At 44.2% G+C, this 20,103-nt stretch overlaps 1 protein-coding gene across 1 annotated transcript in view; it reads left to right on the top strand.

Annotated features, from left to right (window-relative positions):
* LOC124722421 (D-beta-hydroxybutyrate dehydrogenase, mitochondrial-like) overlaps positions 1–18,680 on the top strand; it is an 86,154-nt gene extending 67,474 nt beyond the window's left edge. Inside the window, exons 5-7 of the mRNA XM_047247617.1 lie at positions 7,677–7,829; positions 16,813–16,931; positions 18,251–18,680. Coding sequence (XP_047103573.1) covers positions 7,677–7,829; positions 16,813–16,931; positions 18,251–18,520 — 542 coding nt within the window. The 3' untranslated portion in view covers positions 18,521–18,680. The remainder of the gene's footprint in view (positions 1–7,676; positions 7,830–16,812; positions 16,932–18,250) is intronic.
* The last annotated feature ends 1,423 nt before the right edge of the window (positions 18,681–20,103 follow it).

Here is a 20,103-nt window from a genome sequence, read left to right as displayed (position 1 = left end):
TACGAGTATCAAAATAGATGACAATGTGTCTGTATCACTTGAGTGCATTGACTTAGATGCTTAACATTTTTACACCACCAAATGACTATAGACATCAGTATGTGATATAAATTTCAAGTTGATACGTTTAGTCGTTCCTGAGCAAACCAATTTTGAACAGTCGGGCAAACACAGGTGGACAACAAAGTTATCCTGTAAGGGTACATTTTTTTAACCAACTGACCTACAAAACCCTAAAACAGTCAGTTCAGTTATATGCAACATTTCTTCTCTACATTTTTTTGTGTTTCAGTAATAAAGTATCCTTTACTTACGCCAGCCTTGCAGCTCGTGTATATATGAGATATTCGATAGATTTACATCGTTCAGCTGAATTCATCACCTTATGGGACCGTCAAAACAGTCTGTTGCGAAGCTCAGAACGAAAACAGAGTCAGATGTCATCTTCCTTTCGACGACAGCGTGCAGCTAGGTTTACGAAATGCAAGCATACCGAAAAAAAAATATCGGACCCCCCCCCCCTCGCCCTCTCCCCGGGAGACGTCACGCTAACACCGCCTCTAGCTTCGACAACGGCCACTATTCGGGCAGGAGGACAGTTTATTCTTCAAGTAAGCTATAACATCGAACTGAAGTCATTCGTTTTGTTAGATATCGTAGAGCTGCCAAATTGTGGAATCTTAACTGCCGTGTTTCACAAGCTGTTCCGAATAGTCTCACAAGGAGAGCACACGGAAATCTGATTATTGTATTATTGTAGTTTTTTTGTATGTATTTATGGTACGTGAGGTGCAGACCTAAAATATCTATTTACCAAATCATTTCAATGCAACTTTCAAAAATTCTCGAGAAAATCGAATTTGAAATTTTCCGAGTGCCCTGAACACACTGAAGCCAGGTCCCTGTTTTGACAGGCAGCGCGGCACTTCGGCAGAGTTCTCAGCTGCCGCTTGGGGGGCCCCTGTTCAATTCCCAGCCGATGTTTTACGAGAATCTCCTTGAAGCGTAAAATACATAAATATCGGAAAAAAATCAACAGCCTCAAGACTGTAAATCTCTGGTTCGAGTGTTATTTTTGCCGCTTTTTTTTCGTTTTTTCCGCATAGTTCCTATACCTACTCATCTAAAGATAAATTTCATGAAATTCATGCTAATCAACACAAATTTAATTGTTATTTTTAAGAAAAATTAACGTCTCCTTGTTTCTAATTGTACATGTCAATAAATATCCAGTTGTCATTGTAAATATAAATTCTTTGTTACCCATCTTTTATTAAAGATTGTTTATTGTAGATATTTAAATTAAAAAAACATTACCGATTAAACTTTTTTCATCTTTACTTATTTTACACTTCATGGAAATGCTCGCGGAGCACACACTATTGTTTAAAAATTTACCTCAGCCAGGAATCGAACCGATGCCACCTAGGTGGCAGCCGAACATTCAATCGCACTACTACGCTTCCTGTCGGAAAGTCAACCTTACATTAGAGTATTAATGAACCTCAGAAAACTTCAATTTTCTCGAGAATTTTTGACAATTGCATCGAACTGCTTTGGGTGTCTGATGTTTGAGTCCTGAGCTTCATGTAAAATAATAAAAAAAAATTACAGAACCCAGATTGCCTTGTGGTCCCCTTGTCAGACACTCTCTACGGAATGAACATTCCATCATTTAACGGACCAGTCGAGGTGCGATGGGGCGTCTCAGTGCTCGAGAAACCAGAAAGTATTCGTGCAGGACTGTTGTGAGTAGGCTATTTAGGTTTTTATGGTGGTAACGCCATGTAGCAGCGCTCTATATGAAAATCACTGACTGTGCTGTGTGCAGTCTGTGGCTGGTTTGCATTGTTGTTTGCTATTGTAGTGTTGGGCAGTTGGCTGTTAACAGCGCGTAGCGTTGTGCAGTTGGAGGTGAGCCGCCAGCAGTGGTGGATGTGGGGAGAGAAATGGCGGAGTTTTGAGAGCGGATGATCTGGACGTGTGTCCATCAGAAAGAGTAAATTTGTAATATTGGATATCATGGACTGATATATATATTATGACTTTTGAACACTATTAAGGTAAATACATTGTTTGTTCTCCATCAAAATCTTTCATTTACTAACTATGCCTATCAGTAGTTAGTGCCTTCAGTAGTTTGAATCTTTTATTTAGCTGGCAGTAGTGGCGCTCGCTGTATTTCAGTAGTTCGAGTCGCGAACGTTTTTGTGAGGTAAGTGATTAGTGAAAGGTATTGGTTAATGTTAGTCAGGGCCATTTTTTTGTAGGGATTATTGAAAGTCAGATTGCGATGCGCTAAAAATATTGTGTGTCAGTTTAGTGTTGATCAGAATAGGTAAAGAGCGAAATGTCTGAGTACGTTCAGTTCTGCTCAGCTGTTTCAAAATCAAATAATGTAAGAGGTTTATCAGCACAGTAATTCATTAATTTTTTTAAGGGGACGTTTCACTGTGAACGCAGCTGTCGTCATCTGGAACAGACTAAATAGTCGATATGGGTAACACTGTGCAGACACTTTTGAGGAATTCGACTCTGATTCCAGAGACCTTTTCAAGTCTGAAACATCTATGAGGAATATATGCACGCCGGCCGGGGTGGCCGAGCGGTTCTAGGCGCTACAGTCTGGAACCACGCGATCCTACGGTCCTGCCTCGGGGATGGATGTGCGTAATGCCCTTAGGTTAGTTAGGATTAAGTAGTTCTAAGTTCTAGGGGACCGATGACCTCCCATAGTGCTCATAGCCCTTTGAACCATTTTGAATATATGCGGGCTGATGTGACGAATGAAAATTTGTACCAAGGGCAGGATTCGAACCCTGGTCACTAGGCCTATGTGCTAACCGCTACGCCACCATGGCACAGTGGCTATGCACAGGTGCACAGATTACTCTAGCACGCCTCCGTTCTCAGCCCAAACTCCCTGTCACGCCTCACCCCAGTCGGTATTCCCCCTAAACTCGAACAGCACTGCAGAGGTGCTCCAACTTTGTTGGAATAGCATCTCACCAACACAACAACGAAAAAATCTTGCGAATCGGACTAGTACACCACGTCAACCTACAAAAATGACCATTATGTTTTGAACACACCTTGTGTATCCACTCCTGAATTTTACAGCTCACCTTCGGAGATTAAAGTAGCATGGAAACTAAGTCTCGAAACTGAGTGCACGCTTAGAATCGGCTAATTGAGTGAGGCAAGACCGAAAAAAAAAAAACTGAATTCCTAAAGATAGCGTAAAACGAGTGAAAGAAATAGTATTCCCTCATTTACATGTCTGCATAAACGTAGACTACTGGTGAGTGCATACTTCGATTTCACGGTATGTAAGTTATGACACTACCGAAATTGTGATAATCTGTTGCTGGTCTAGAGGGGAGAGACAAAAATATGGAAAGAGGACAGACTCAACCCATTAGCAGGCCCAGTACGGTGCAGAAAAACCGTTGGCAAGCAAAACCGCTCCCAGGCGTCTCTGAATGAATAAATACACATGCTGTACATGGTTTTCAGGTGAAAGTTACACCTTTCTTCCCGTAAAATAGTGGCAAGTTCAGGTAACGATGAAGGAGATGGTCAGCTGTCACGTGCCCTTTTCTGGAAGTGACCACAAACGCTAGATAATATTAAGGTCTGGTGATTACGGCCGCCAGGGGAGGTGTGACAATTCATCCTAGTGCTCAGAAAACCAGTCCTGGACGACGCAAGCTGTGTGAACGGCGGCCTTGTCGTCTTGGAACACGGCGTCACCAGTGGGGAACAAATGTTGTACCGTGGGATGGACCTGATTAGCCAAATTGGTCACGTAATCCTTGGCAGCAATGCGACCTTGCAGAATAACCGTGGAGTCCATGGACTAGCACGGTGTGGCTGCCTAAATCAACAGGGAACACTCGCCACCTTCCACTCTTGGAATGTAACTCGGCCACAAGTTGGAAGCAGAGTGAAACAACAATCATCAAAGGACTTTTTCTATTGCCCCATAGGCCAGGATTTATCTCGTCAGCACCACTTTTTCCTCGTTGGTGCATTTGCGTCATTGACGAAGGGTTTTGAATTCCATCTCACCCTGCAGTTCCCTGCTTCAGAAGCTTCCTTTGTGTTTGTGTGATTTCTGTAGCTGTATATATAAATTTGGATGTAGCTGTATTGCGTTGATGTACTGGTGGATATTGTGTTGTATGACTCCTGTAGTTGATCGTATAATCGGTATGTCAACTTTATCCTGATACCACATGTCCCTGACTTCCTCAGTCAGTTGGATGTATTTTTCAATTTTTTCTCCTGTTTTCTTCTGTATATTTGTTGTATTGGGTATGGATATTTCGATTAGTTGTGTTAATTTATTCTTTTTATTGGTGAGTATGATGTCTGGTTTGTTATGTGGTGTTGTTCTGTCTGTTATAATGGTTCTGTTCCAGTATAATTTGTATTCATCATTCTCCAGTACATTTTGTGGTGCATACTTGTATGTGGGACCGTGTTGTTTTATTAGTTTATGTTGTATGGCAAGTTGTTGATGTATTATTTTTGCTACATTGTCATGTCTTCTGGGGTATTCTGTATTTGCTAGTATTGTACATCCGCTTGTGATGTGATCTACCGTTTCTATTTGTTGTTTGCAAAGTCTGCATTTATCTGTTGTGGTATTGGGATCTTTAATAATATGCTTGCTGTAATATCTGGTGTTTATTGTTGGATCCTGTATTGCAATCATGAATCCTTCCGTCCCACTGTATATATTGCCTTTTATTATTATTATTATTATTATTATTATTATTTTAAAATCCACACATATTGTAAAAATGTGTGTGTGTGAGTGTGTGCGCGAGCGTATGTGTATGTATGTATTATGTTTTATATTTTCTGCTACATCACTGGATCCATTTCGGCCAATCTTGGTACATATGTACCCTATTGTCAAGCGACGCTCGCCTTGGGGGTAAGAACCACGTACCTATCGAACGGGTGGGGGTGAAAAATAAGCGTAGCTCATGACGCGTGGTTTCCCAGACTTCATCCATCCAGTACTGGAGAACCAGAGGACTTAGCGACTTATAACGAACTTAACACATCAAACGTTAACGAATTTTTTTCTTGCTGATAATCCCAACAAAATGACGAAAGGAAAAATGTTTATCGCTTACAATTTTTTCACTGGTTGTGCAATAAAAGTACCACATGAGGCATGACGTTATAATATATTACTTATTTAATGAAAAATGAAATGTCGTGTGGCTAGGGCCTACCGTCGGGTAGACCGGTCGCTGGGTGCATGTCTTTTGAGTTGACGCCACTTCGGCGACTTACTTGTCGATGAGGATGAGATGATAACACAACACCCAGTCCCTGAGCGGAGAAAATCTGCGATCCCGCTGGGAATCGAACTCGGGCCCCTATGCACAGCATTCGGCAGCGCTGACCACTTTCTTTTTTTAAATCTCATTTTGTTCGTTTTCGTTCGTAGTATATGCTCAGGGCGGACGTCGAAAGACACCCGTTTTTTTAGTTCGTTGTTGATCGGTGAACTCAGTTTTTTGACCATTCAGATACCGAGGCGGACGCTTCTTTAATACTAACTGTACTGGTGACGCATTTTCAGACAGTATGCTTATATATCACTCAATATAAGTGCAAAATTATATCACTGTACGACACAGTTCAGGAAATATGACGTCATAAACAGTGAGATACGTGAGAAATTGTTGCATAATGCTTAAAGTTTAAATTTTTTACTTCTTTCCTATTAAGTATATTCGCAATAAATGTCGCAGACAGTATCCACACATGCCGCTGAATGCACCAACAATATTATATCATTTTACAACATATAGTTCAGGACGGAGTCAACGAGATATGTGGGCCCTGCAACGAACTGGTGACGTCACACTAGTCGTCCCCTCCGCCACAGTTCGCGAATGCTCGGCTCCGTGCTGGGTTCACGGGAAATCAAAATATAATTGAAAAGGTCCCCATTAAAGGTCTTACCCTTGTCGTTCATTGTCGAGAGTTTGTACGCATTTAAACGAGCACAATTATTAAACTCCTCTGAAATAGTTACTCGCTCCCTGCCGGAGACAGCTGCTGGCATTTGTAAGGCCTATAGTGTGACGTGCTATGACGAACGCGCCACGGGCTGTCTTTCTCGTGGGCCTCGGTTCATGAGATATGACTTCATAAACACTGAGATACGTGAAATACTGCCGGATCGCGCACGACATTTAAATTTATTACGTCATTGCTACTAACTCCACTTGCAGCACATTTTGCGGCTGAACGTACCTACAAAATTATATCATTGTACTACACGTAGCTCAGGAGATATGACGTCGTAAACATCAAGCACAAATCCAGATGCTGTGTGGTAAGGGCGTGGAAGCACAACTACGTATAAATACCTGGGTAATGCCGGGTTTCTACATCTGCATCTACGTTTATACTCAGCAAGCCACCCAACGGTGTGTGGTGGAGGGCACTTTACGTGCAGTTGTCATTACATCCCTTTCCTGTTCCAGTCGCGTATGGTTCGCGGGAAGAACGACTGCCGGAAAGCCTCCGTGCGCGCTCGAATCTCTCTAATTTTACGTTCGTCATCTCCTCGGGAGGTATAAGTAGGGGGAAGCAATATATTCGATACCTCATCCAGAAACGCACCCTCTCGAAACCTGGCGAGCAAGCTACACCGCGATGCAGAACGCCTCTCTTGCAGAGTCTGCCACCTGAGTTTGCTAAACATCTCCGTAACGCTATCGCGCTTACCAAATAACCCTGTGACGAAACGCGCCGCTCTTCTTTGGATCTTCTCTATCTCCTCCGTCAACCCGACCCGGTACGGATTCCACACTGATGAGCAATACTCAAGTATAGGTCGAACGAGTGTTTTGTAAGACACCTCCTTTGTTGATGGACTACATTTTCTAAGGACTCTCCCAATGAGTCTCGACCTGGCACCCGCCTCACAAACAATTAATTTTATATGATCATTCCACTTGAAATCGTTCCGTACGCATACACCCAGATATTTTACAGAAGTAACTCCTACCAGTGTTTGTTGCGCTATCATATAATCATACAATAAAGGATCCTTCTTTCTATGTATTCGCAATACATTACGTTTGTCTATGTTAAGGGTCAGTTGCCACTCCCTGTAACAAGTGCCTATGCGCTGCAGATCTTCCTGCATTTCGCTGCAATTTTCTAATGCTGTAACTTGTCTGTATACTACAGAATCATCCGCTAGTATTTTACATATTTTAAGCAATTTAGTATTTCAGTATTAAAATTTTTGTATATTTTAGTGTTATTATTAAAATCGTACCCATCTCTGGCATGTTAAAAAAAGGGGGTGACCCCCGCCCAGAACTGAATGGATCCACCACTGAGAAACTTCGGCTCCCCATCAAAATCCAACCATTTCACTTAGAACGTCCAGTGATTGCACAGTCTTTGCTGTAATTCGCCGATATTGTGTGTGTGTGTGTGTGTGTGTGTGTGTGTGTGTGTGTGTGTGTGTGTGTCGCCCATGTCGCCTGGCTGAGCTTTACACAGGAACGGTCTACGGTCCAAAACGGACTGCTGTGTTCTTGTATCGGCTTATTTTAACAAGTTTACAGCGAGCACAGTTGTCGCAGCTACGACGGCAGTGAGGTGACGTGGAGTGTGGGTGTTGGCAGGCCGCGTGGTGACGGTGAGCAGCCACTGCACGCAGGTGTCGCTGCCCGGCGTGGCGGTGTACGGCGCCACCAAGGCGGGAGTCGCCGCCTGGAGCGACGCGCTGCGCGTAGAGCTCGCCAAGTTCGGCGTCCGAGTCGTGCAGGTGCTGCCAGGTAACTGCCGACCACAAGCGCTGCCACCTGTAAAGTACCGTCCCCCCCTCTTTTTCTTTATGGTTATTTTAAAACCTGTACAACAGACAGGCTGTCAGCAGCATTCTACGCTGCTCTTCAGCCATAGAATAGACAATGAGAAAAAAACAGAAAGAATACACATAAGTTACATAATGGCGGGCAATAAAACAGTAGACACATAATTACAAACACGGAGCCATTCACACTCGACGATAATCCACACTACAAACTGTTGACACGACGCACAAACACTGAAGATGTCGATGGCACAGGTGAACGATGGAGTGTGACGGTGAACACTGAACACAAAACACGACGGCGATTATCTCCGGCGCCCAAATGTCCACGTAACGTGTGCAAGTCCAGGGACCCGCCAAGAGGGGAAGAAGGGTGAGGGGGGGGGGAGAGGGGAGAACAAAGATGCCAATGGCAGAGGAGATGGGAGGAGGAGTAGAGGGACGGGGGAGGGGAAGCCCGGGGGAGGAGTGGGGAGAAAGGGAGGAGGGAGGGAAGGGGGAGAGAAGGAGAGAAGGGAGGGAGGGTGCCCAAAGGAACAAACACAGGAAGAGGGAGGGAAGATCAAAGTTGGTGGGAGGGGTAGATATGGAGGGAAGGAGGGCATCATCAGGGAGGGGGAGCTGGTGGAAGCCACCTTGGGAGAGGGTAAGGAGGGTGGAGAGATGGAGATCAGGTGGGACGTGGAAATACAGGTGCGGCAGTGGGCGGGGGTGGGAGAGGATGGGGGAGACAAGCGGTTGAGGAGGATCGAGTTTACAGGAGGTGTAGAGGATTCATATCCTTTCAAGGAAAAGGAGGAGGTGGGGGAACAGAATGAGGTCATACAGGTTCCTCGTGGGGGAGGGGAGACGGATGTGATAGGCAAGGCGGAGAGCAAGGCGTTCAAGGATCTGAAGGGATTTGTAAAAGGAGGGGGTGGCGGAGATCCAGGCAGGATGGGCGTAACAGAGGATAGGGCAGATGAGGGATTTATAGGTGTGGAGTATGGTGGAGGGGTCCAGACCCCATGTACGGCCAGAAAGGAGCTTGAGGAGACAGAGTCGGGAGCGTGCCTTAGCTTGGATTTTCCAGAGATGGGGGTCAGGAGAGGCGACGGTCGAGGGTGACGCCAAGGTACTTAACGGTGGGGGTGAGGGCGATAGGATGGCCATAGATGGTTAGATAGAAATCGAGGAGGCAGAAGGAAAGGGTGGTTTTGCCTACAATGATCGCCTGTATGGCCCCCTTTTTTTTTATAATACCTTGCATATCCATAAAATTGCTGGAATAAAGAAGAGTACAAGCTACATTACGCACCCAAGTATGTTTACTATTTGTGCTAAGAACCACTTCTGTAACACGTTTATGGAGACTATACAGGGTGGTCCATTGATAGTGACCGGGCCAAATATCTCATGAAATAAACATCAAACGAAAAAACTACAAAGAACTAAACTCGTCTAGCTTGAAGGGGGAAACCAGATGGCGCTATGGTTGGCCTGCTAGATGGCGCTGCCATAGGTCAAATGGATATCAGATGCGTTTTTTTAAAAATAGGAAACCACATTTTTTTATTACACATTCGTGTAGTACGTAAAGAAATATGAATGTTTTAGCCTGACCACTTTTTTCGCTTTGTGATAGATGGCGCTGTAATAGTCGCAAACGTATAAGTACCTGGTATCACGCAACATTCCGCCAGTGCGGGCGGTATTTGCTTCGTCATACATTACCCATGTTAAAACGGACCGTTTACCAATTGCGTAAAAGGTCGATGTGAAACGTCAACCACGACCTGCAACAAATGATGATGCCCAAGTAGGTGTTTTAGCTGCTGTAGCGGCTAATCCACACATCAGTAGCAGACAATTGCGCGAGAATCGGGAATCTCAAAAACGTCGGTGTTGAGAATGCTACATGAACATCGATTGCACCCGTACCATATTTCTATGCACCAGGAATTGCATGGCGACGACTTTGAACGTCATGTACAGTTCTGCCACTGGGCACAAGAGAAATTATGGGACAATGACAAATTTTTTGCACGCGTTCTATTTAGCGACGAAGCGTCATTCACCAACAGCGGTAACGTAAACCGGCATAATATGCACTATTGGGCAACGGAAAATCCACGATGGCTGCGACAAGTGGAACATCAGCGACCTTGGCGGGTTAATGTATGGTGCGGCGTTATGGGAGGAAGGATAATTGGCCCCCATTTTATCAGTGGGAATCTAAATGGTGCAATGTATGCTGATTTCCTACGTAATGTTCTACCGATGTTACTACAAGATGTTTCACTGCATGACAGAATGGCGATGTAATTCCAACATGATGGATGTCCGGCACATAGCTCGCGTGCGGTTGAAGCGGTATTGAATAGCATATTTCATGACAGGTGGATTGGTCATCGAAGCACCATACCATGGCCTGCAAGTTCACCGGATCTGACGTCCCCGGATTTCTTTCTGTGGGGAAAGTTGGAAGATATTTGCTATCGTGATCCACCGACAACGCCTTACAACATGCGTCAGCGCATTGCCAATGCATGTGCGAACATTACGGAAGGCGAACTACTCGCTGTTGAGAGGAATGTCGTTACACGTATTGCCAAATGCATTGAGGTTGACGGACATCATTTTGAGCATTTATTGCATTAATGTGGTACTTTCAGGTAATCACGCTGTAACAGCATGCGTTCTCAGAAATGAATAAGTTCACAAAGGTACATGTGTCACATTGGAACAACCGAAATAAAATGTTCAAATGTATCTACGTTCTGTATTTTAATTTGAAAAACCTACCTGTTACCAACTGTTCGTCTAAAATTGTGAGCCATATGTTTGTGACAGTTACAGCGCCATCTATCACAAAGCGAAAAAAGCGTTCCAACTAAAACATTTATATTTCTTTACGTACTACACGAATATGTAATAAAAATGGGGGTTCCTATTTAAAAAAACGCAGTTGATATCCGTTTGACCTATGGCAGAGCGATGTAGCGGGCCAACCATAGCGCCATCTGGTTTCCCCCTTCAAGCTAGACAAGTTTAGTTCTTTGTAGTTTTTTCGTTTGACGCTTGTTTCGTGAGATATTTGGCCCGGTCACGATCAATGTACCACCCTGTAGTGTTACACTTCAGGATAGTATCCCCAGCGGGCACTAAAAATTCGGCCGTTGTGGCCAAGCGGTTCTAAGCGCTTCAGTCCGGAACCGCGCGACTGCTACGGTCGCAGTTTCGAATCCTGTCTCGGGCACGGACGTGTGTGATGTCCTTAGGTTAGTTAGGTTTAAGTAGTTCTACGTTTTAGGGGACTGTTGACCTCAGATGTCAAGTCCAATAGTGCTCAGAGCCATTTGAACTAAAAATTCGTCGAAGCTGCCAAACCACCCGTGTCAGTGACCAGCAGATTGCCAGCTAGGGGGAAATGCTGAGCGAGTTGCGGCAAGCACGAATGCTATCGCAGCGCGGGGGAGCGACCCATCGCCCAGGTCTGCAAGGAAGTATGATGACATCGCCGAAGCCGAGAGATACCGTCGTACTAGTAAGAAAGAAGAGTTTCATAAGGAAGGCTAGGTGCAATGCAACTTTAAGTATTTAGGTGTTGAGCCAGCAGAAAAAAGCCTTTGGAAGGTGAAGCAGCGAAAGTCTGTAGTCACTAGGAGAACTTACAGCGAAGAAAAATCAGGACACACCAGTCCCTGAGCGGAGAAAATTTACGACAGCCGGGAATCGAACCCAGGATACTTCGCATGGCATTCCGTCGCGCTGACCACTCAGCTATCGAGGCGGACATTAACGTTGCTGTCGTTTATTTATAAGAAAGGTGATCCAAATGTGGCTCCCATGTATTAAAAGCATGCAAAATTTTGAGAGATCGTAATAAAATCGCTAAAACCGTAATAACTTGCAAACATTAGTTGCTAGAAAACACCCAAGTATTAATGTCCACTTTTCCAACAACGAGTGCAAATAATTGTAGCTTTACGTAAAATTTTCCCACTACACTTTTCACGGCTCCACCAAATCAATTTTTGTCCTTAGTTTCCCTGTAAATACAGTTTATTGTGTAATGGGCATTTGTATCTTCTCCGCCGTTAATTTAATCACCAACATTTATTATGGGGGCCATATTACGAGAATGGCCTGCACTGCAGACGGTGTTTGACTGTCAAAGATACAGTTGAGGTAAAATATGTTCAACAAATCTAAGATGAAGCGAAGAAAGCTGACTTCCTGTGACTACAAGACTGGTTCTTTGATATTTATATTTCATAGTGAAACACATTCTGTAACGAAAACATACCAAAAACTCGCCTTTGCACTGAAAACAAAACACGAGATTCAGGACGGTCACAGAGAAAGCTTCTTGTTTCAGGCATTCGACTTGACTCACCACAGCCTCTCTGAAAAAGTTCGTGTTAATACTGCATGAGCGCACTACGTGCTATAGAGTTTAGATAGGGCGGTCACATTTGGATAAGGGGCCACATTTGGCTACTTCGCATCACTCAGTATGTAGAGGGCTCTTCCAAAGATACAAAATAAAAAAATCTGTATCTTATTGTTTACTGATATTAGTATGCTGGACGTTAGAAAATGATATAAACGTCGTTTTACAAAAACCGCTCGAATTACAGGCTCGTCCTATCGTAGGACAATGAACTGCTTATAGTACAGCACGCAGACGCTGGATGGCAATTTCAGACTGTCAGTTTCTGCTTACATCAGAGTAGCAAAAGCAATTCGCACTCTTAATTCATTACAAAATTCTTCGAACAGCCGGCAGTGAGTTACTCAACGCTGAAGTGATAAATATGACCAATAATGTAAAGATAACCGCTTCATCAGGCTGTGATGAGAGATTTGCAATTTGAAATAGCCAAATATTTTAACCACTAGTTTCCTATGATCGTTTGAGAAGAATTGCATAGCGGAAAAACATGGGAATCCAAAATATGTGGTGTTTTATTTTTATTAAACTTTCTCCGAAAAGGTACTTCAGCAACTTTGTTTCATTTACATACAGTACGTTCTTTCAGCAGTGTAGCAGATGAATCAACTTCCAGCTTTCCGCCTCCTTTGAATCAAACCTAGATGTGGTGAAATCGTCCATAAAAAGTCCACGACAAAGAATTACGGCAATGAGTCTAAGCTTCACAAGAGGAGTGCTGTAATACGAGCTAAACATGTACATAACGCGTGTTTTTTTCTTATTTTTTCTTTCGTTTGTGCCACCTCTGCCAACTCCGACACATACTGAATCATTCACACAAACATAGCTCAACGATTCTCATGTAGTATGTACACTGGTTGTAAACGTATTACATCGCAATGTGCTCCCATTATTGCTGTGAGGAGCAACCAGTTCAATGTGGAATATTTTAGGTAACTGTCCTGCCGTGCGTTGCTTACATCGCGTAAGTTATGTGAAAGTGATGCTATTCAGTTGCTTAAAGTTGTTCTCTGGAATTTATTCATACCCCGACACACACACACACACACACACAAGCTGCGCTAAGCTGGCACAATGGGGTCTGGCCGCAGACACTTCTCGCTACCTCTGCGAAGCTGGGTTGTGACGCTAGTTAATCAAAAAAGTACAAAAAACTATCACTGTAAATAATAATAACACATTTTATTTTCTCCTTAGAAATCAATATAAAATTAATTATAAAGGAAAGAAAAAGTAGTATAATGAAGAGTTGTGAAAATATCCCTGTCCGGAAATTGTGTTTCTACTACAATTGTACAATGTTTCCTTGCTTGTTCATAGAAGTTGAATTGTATGAACAAAGTATAGCTGCAAATTACATTTTCTCTCCAACTCTTGCTTGTTGCCTCCTCAGTTACGTCTCAGTCCACACTCTTAGTCGGTATAGATCGGTCAAAATCGGAAACCTCCGGTCGAATAGCATATTAACTTCAGCGCCCATTCGCCAATCTATAAGGTCCATCCGATGTAGCGATGCAGCAGCAATGACTGTTGTTGTACATCAGCTAGCTGTGTAGGCAGCAACTGTGTGAACCACTGATGCCACGTAAGCCATGTAAGCGGCAGTGGTAGTAATTGTCAGTGGAACTATTGGGACAAAATGACGGCGTAGAAGGGAGATTGTGACAACAGGGTGCGTTTACAAGCACAGCTCGAGGGAAAGGCTTCTTACCGTATGCGGAACGAAACGAGCGGTAGCAGAAATCACGTACGTCTCCCGGCTAATTCTTAAATCGTCTGTCGTTCTCGATTTACTTCCGGACCGTTTTTGCGCCCTCTCTGTGCCTGCCCATATCGTAGGGACATATCTCGCCACCACCTCGGAACGGCCGTGGCTATAGATGGTGATCAGAGGAACAAATTTGAGAACAGGTACCAAGGGCCTTTTCCATGAGGGGCAATTTTGTGACGTGCGAAATAAATGAGCAAAAAAAAAAAAAAAAAAAAGCAAAAATCAAAAAAAGAAAGGGGAGGGGGAGGGAAGAGGAATAGCGCAGTTGGAGGAGGAGGAAGTAGTATATAAAAAAGTTGAAGAAATAGAACAAGAACAGGGGATTAGGTTGGAGCTACTGAAATAAAAAGAAAATCATGAGGAGATTGGGATTGAAGAGTGGTGGGCAATAGTTCCATAAGCCTTACCTGTACATGGTACAGAGGCGCTTGCTTTTTGCTTTTATTTACTAATTATGATTGCCATCCGTCCCGATATATCGAAACCATCACCGTTATGTACCTCCTTGTCCCGACAACCCGACGAGACCTAATGTTTTCGCGATTTTACAGAATACTATTACAAGCTTGGCTCAAGTACTGAAGTAACGCCATCAGCTAGCACATGTGACTGCAGCCTCATTTAGTTTTATTTATGATAGCAAATTTGTTGACAAGGTCGTTTCACAGATGGCGTTGCAGCTGCTCACCTGTATCGACGATGCATGCACCATCTACATCTAGCGCCATCATTCGAGAAAATTGAGACTTCTCCAGCAGTACGGGGCTGGAACTATTTAAACAGTGGGAAGAATCGGGCAGTTCCCCTTTGAATAACGATTCTTTCTAAATGTAATACGAACAAGTGCAAGTCAGTAATGTTTCAAGTCGTTACTGCGGTTATACAAAGCATAAAGTGTATAGCGACGTGTACTTTGATGACTAAAGTGTTATTGTGTTACGGTCTAACAAACATATCTAATCATATGTTGTATTCATATCGGGTCTCCAGCCGGAACATCTCGTCATCTGGGCACAATATTTCGGCGGTCCACCTGGCCCCCATCTTCAGGTGACTAGGCCGTTACACTATCTCGCCAGAAATGAAATCAAACATTTTTCTTTTTTTTTTTCTTTATTGTGATTTCATTCGCCTGCCCATATGGGCAGGGGAGGACTGTCAGCGGTGCAATCCGCCGCTCTTCAGCCGAGTGACATGACAACTAATATAAGAATAAAATGTTACATGTAAGGCAATAAAAAAGGGGGACATAAAACAAAGTAAGGGGAGATAATGGAGGCAAAAATACACTGACATGGAGATGTTCATGGGGGGACAATTAAAAAAGTCAACATAAAGTTAAAAAACACAGTTGGCGATTTGTAGAACACAAAAAGACACTGAAGTCACACACACAGGTTAAAAGTTGGCCACAGTATTAAAAACATTCCAGAACAACACACTTTAAACCCACTTGGAGGACACACAATGAAGAATAAAGCTGCCAGGTGGGACTTGCCAAGGTAGAGGCCAGAGAGGATGGCAAAGGAGGGGAAGCAAGGGGCAGCAGGGGAGGGGGCAGGATGAAAAGAGTAGGTGTGTCATCAGGTGCACCAAGAGGCAGGAGACAGGTGGGGCAGGAGATGAAGGGGGAAGGCAAGGCAGGAGACACTGAAGGGGAGCACAAGAGAGGGAGGGGCAGTAGGAGGGGAAAGCCGCTCAGGAGAAGGGAGGGGAGGAGAGGGAGCCCTCAGGAGGAGGGTTGGTAGGACGGCTGGATGTCAGGGCGAAGCTCATCATCCATGAGGGGTAGATGGTGGAAGTTGCATTGGGAAAGGAAGAGGAGGGTGTGGAGATGGAGAGAGGGTGGGACACAACAGTAAAGGTCCAGTGACGGGCTGGGGTTGGAGAGGAAGGGAGACACCAGGGGGAGAGGGGTATCAAAGCGGCAGCCAACACATAGTGTGTGGATGTGTTCGAGGAAAAGGAGAAGGTGGGGGAAGGGGATGAAGTCATAGAGGATGAGCGTGGGAGGCGGATGCGGAAGGCGAGGCAGAGCGCATGGCGTTCGAGGATTTGGAGGGATTTATAGAACCTTGAAGGGATGGAAATCCAAGCAACGCTGGCATAAGAGAGGATGAGGCAGATCAAGGATTTGTAGGTGAAGGATGGTGGAAGGATGCAGACCCCATGTCCGGCTGGACAAGAGTTTCAGCAGGTGGAGTCTGTTGTGAGCTTTGTGTTGGATGGCAAGGAGATGGGTAGTCCAGGTGAGGTGGCGGTTGAGGGTGAGGCCAAGGTAAAATCAAACACGCTGCAGCGGCTCCTTTATACACCGACCGTGGGACTACCGCGCTTGTGCGAAAATAACTGCCCTATAGCGACAGGCACAACAGCGCGTCTTCATTACCGCCATCGACGCGTTCAGAAGCTCATTTTGGAACTTCCATGTACTAGACCATTTTATAAGTGAATACGTATTATGTTACTGTTAACAGTGCCCAAAATTCGTTACATTTGGCGTCCAGCATAAGGCTTTCGGGGGACGGTTTGTGACGCCCCTAAACATCGGGACTCCTACGAAAATCGGGACACTAGGCACAACAGGTGGACCTACAAAACGATTACCTGGCGGTCTCTACCTCTCACACAAATATGTACGATTAATTTTGTGATAGCCGGTAACAATAGTATAGTTAATGCATGTGAGAGGCGGGTTGTGATGAGAGTGAACTAGTGTTGCGTGTTGTGTTGCAGGCTCCTTCTTCGCACACAGTGGCATCTTGGCCCGCCAGCAGCAGCACGCGGCCGAGATGGAGGAGGCCATGACGGACGAGCAGCGCCAGTTTTACGGCGAGTACTTCAAACGCTATCAGGTCAGTTGCCAGCAAACGTTCCAAGCCGTCTCTTAGTTTTATTTGTTTCTGGACAGACTGTCAAAACAGTAATGCTGATAACGTAAGGGTCCTATAGCATTTCTGGAGTCTATATATTATGACGAACATGTTAAAATTTTATATTTGTGGGGATCCACAGCCACCAGATGCTTAATAAACGTAAACACGGTGCGTAACAGGCTGTAATGTGATTTTTATTTATCTCGAAATTAAGTAATCTCACGATTAAATAAAAATCACATTACAGCCTACTACGGAGCATGTTTACGGTTATTAAACATGACTAAGTTGCTTTGTCATAGCATTTGTCATTCTTCATTTAAAGACTAATACTTTCCCTTGAACTTATTTTCTTATGCTTTGTTTCTCTTCAACTCGCTTTGTAACTCCTCCTTATCTTGTTGTTTATTTGCTCTGTCTCTCTCTCTCTTCTTATTTTTCTCTCACGCTGCTTCTTCTTCATTCTCGTTGTCTCTTTCCACATTGTTCTCTCTCTCCCTCTCTCTCTATTTCTTGTTTTTGTTTCTCTACCTGTTCTTCATTCTGTATCTCTCCAAACTGTTTTCTCTGTTTCCCTCTTCTTCATTCTCTGTTTCCACATTGTTTTCTCACTCTTTCTTCCTGTCTTTCTTTTTCTTCTTCATTCTCTCTCTATCTCTCTTGTTAACTGTTTCTCCTTCTTCCATATTATTTTTCTCTTCTCCCCAGTGTTTGTCCCTCTCTTATTTTCACGGGACTCACATTCGGAAGAATGACAGTGCTAATATGTGTCCAACCATCCTCATTTAGATTTTCCATGATTTCCCTAAATCGTTCAAGAAAAATGCTCCCTGAAAGGGCACAGTGGATTTCATTCCCCAGCATTGAAACATTCTGAGCTTGTGATCTGTCTATAATGATGTCGATGTTGATGAGATGTTAAACTCTAATCTTTCTTGTATTATTTTCTTTAATCCTATCTATTCTCTTTCTCTTTATATTTCTTTCTTTTCATTTTCTCCATTTTCCTTTACTCTTCTGTACTTTTCGTTTTGCATTTTATTTCTTTCTCATCCTTTATTTTCTTGCTCTGTAGTTCGATGCTCTCTCTCTCTTTCTCTCTCTCTTTCTCTCTCTCTCCCCTACTTTTATTTTTCTCTCTCTACTTTTATTTGCCCCTCTTCCTATCCCTTCCTTTTTTCCTTCTTTATCTTCACATTTTTCTCCCTCGTTAGTGTTTTTCCTCTTCCTTTCACTTTGTCTCTGCAGTTGGTATAGGAACCAGACAGATATTAGTAATTGTATCGACTGTCTGTCAGGCGTACCTGCGGCCGCTGGGCGACGCGTGCGCGTGCAGCGCGGAGTCGCCGTCGGCGGTGCCGGACGCGGGCATCAACGATGCGCTGGACTCTGCGCTGGCGTTGGTCTCCCCCCAAGCGGTGTACGAGCGCGCACCGCTGCGCTACCGCGTCTACCACACGCTGTGCCGCTTCTCACCCTCTACCACCCTGCGCGACGCCCTCGTGCGACGCTTCGTGGGGCTGCCGTCCTGGAAACTCCGTACACCCTCTGCAAACTACACCACCTGACTTCGTTCTCTGTTCCTCTAAGATGTCACGTTTCACTGCCAGTGCCTTCACGAATTTCTACAGTCAGGGTTGTCATAGATTATGACGACGAAATGATTATTCTTTTGTAATATGTAAAAACAGCTGAAAATAAAGTATTACTGACCTTACAGTAATCACAACAAGCAACAATTTTTGTTCTATATTTCGACCTCTTCCTCTTTTATTGTATTATATTGTATGTTAACCGGGGACCTAGAAAGGACGCAGCCGCAGTGGTCCACAGCCCCACGACGAATACCGCAGTCCATTTCACCCCTCCACCGCCCCACACCGCACCCAGGGTTATTCTGCGGTTCGGCCCCTGGTGGACCCGCCAGGGAACGTCTCACACTAGACGAGTGTAACCCCTATCTTTGCGTGGTGCAGTAATGGTGGTGTACGCGTACGTGGAGAACTTGTTTGCGCAGCAATCGCCAACATAGTGTAACTGTAGCGGAATAAGGCGAACCAGCCCGCATTCGCCGAGGCAGATGGAAAACCGCCCAAAAACCATCCACAGACTGGCCAGGCGCTCCTTCCCGCCCGGAAAGCCGTGCGTTAGACCGCATGGCCAACCGAGCGGGCCTTCCTCTTCTATATTATGATTTAAATTAGATGGACGTTATAGGTTCAAAGCTGACCACCTCATCGTTGCACTCCCCGTGGCGATAGATAATCGCTTTTGATCTTCGTCTCCTACCAAAAAGGTAAAACTCCCGATATTCACGTCTGATAGAGACCTCTATTATGTCTGTAAGCATTTCAAAAAATCTGTTCTTAACTTTAATTAGGCCACAGCTGTGCTAATTATTTTGAAACTGGAGGAGTTTTTCCGATTGTGACACAGCTTCAAACCAATCACGACATATGAGATCTGTTCAGAAAATAACCTAAGTTTTTTTTCAGATTTATTTTACAGACTACAAGTATTTACCCCATTCAAAGCACTTCCCCCCCCCCCCCCTTCTCCCCTGCATTCACACACTTTTCACAGCGGTGTTTCCTTTCGTGATGCACTGGTGGATAGTTTCATTGGAGAACAGTTAGTGATTTTTGGCACAAAGCCAACGAATTGACAAAGTTGAATGCGCAAGAGCATTTTCGTGGTGCGAGGACCATGAGTCGCCTCGCCACAGCCCTGGTCTCTTTTTACGGATTTTTTTCACGTAACCGTTGGAAAACGCCTTGACAGTTTCACCTCTCCTGAACGTCGCAGTCATTAGGTAAAAAAACGAGACCTTTTTTGTAGAATATCATCTTCAATCGACTGACGACCACTTTCAGATCGTGGAAACCATTTTTAACATTGCGTGAGACCCAGAGCATGGTCTCATAAGCTTGCTTCAAAAGTTGAAATGTTTCTGTAAAAGTTTTCCCCAGTTTCACGCAAAATTTTATGAATCGTTGCTCCAGGAAATCGCACATTTCAAAAATCACTAATAACATTTAAAACATGTTGCACTCAGATGACGATATCGCGAAAAGTAATCGAACTATCAACACTCTAAAAACAAGTGGTTACAAAGAAGTTAATGGGCAAAATAGTGCTGCCAACTGGATGT

The sequence above is a fragment of the Schistocerca piceifrons genome, chromosome 1, assembly GCF_021461385.2.
Source record: "Schistocerca piceifrons isolate TAMUIC-IGC-003096 chromosome 1, iqSchPice1.1, whole genome shotgun sequence".
NCBI lineage: Eukaryota > Metazoa > Arthropoda > Insecta > Orthoptera > Acrididae > Schistocerca > Schistocerca piceifrons.
This window is presented reverse-complemented; position numbering and strand designations above follow the sequence as displayed.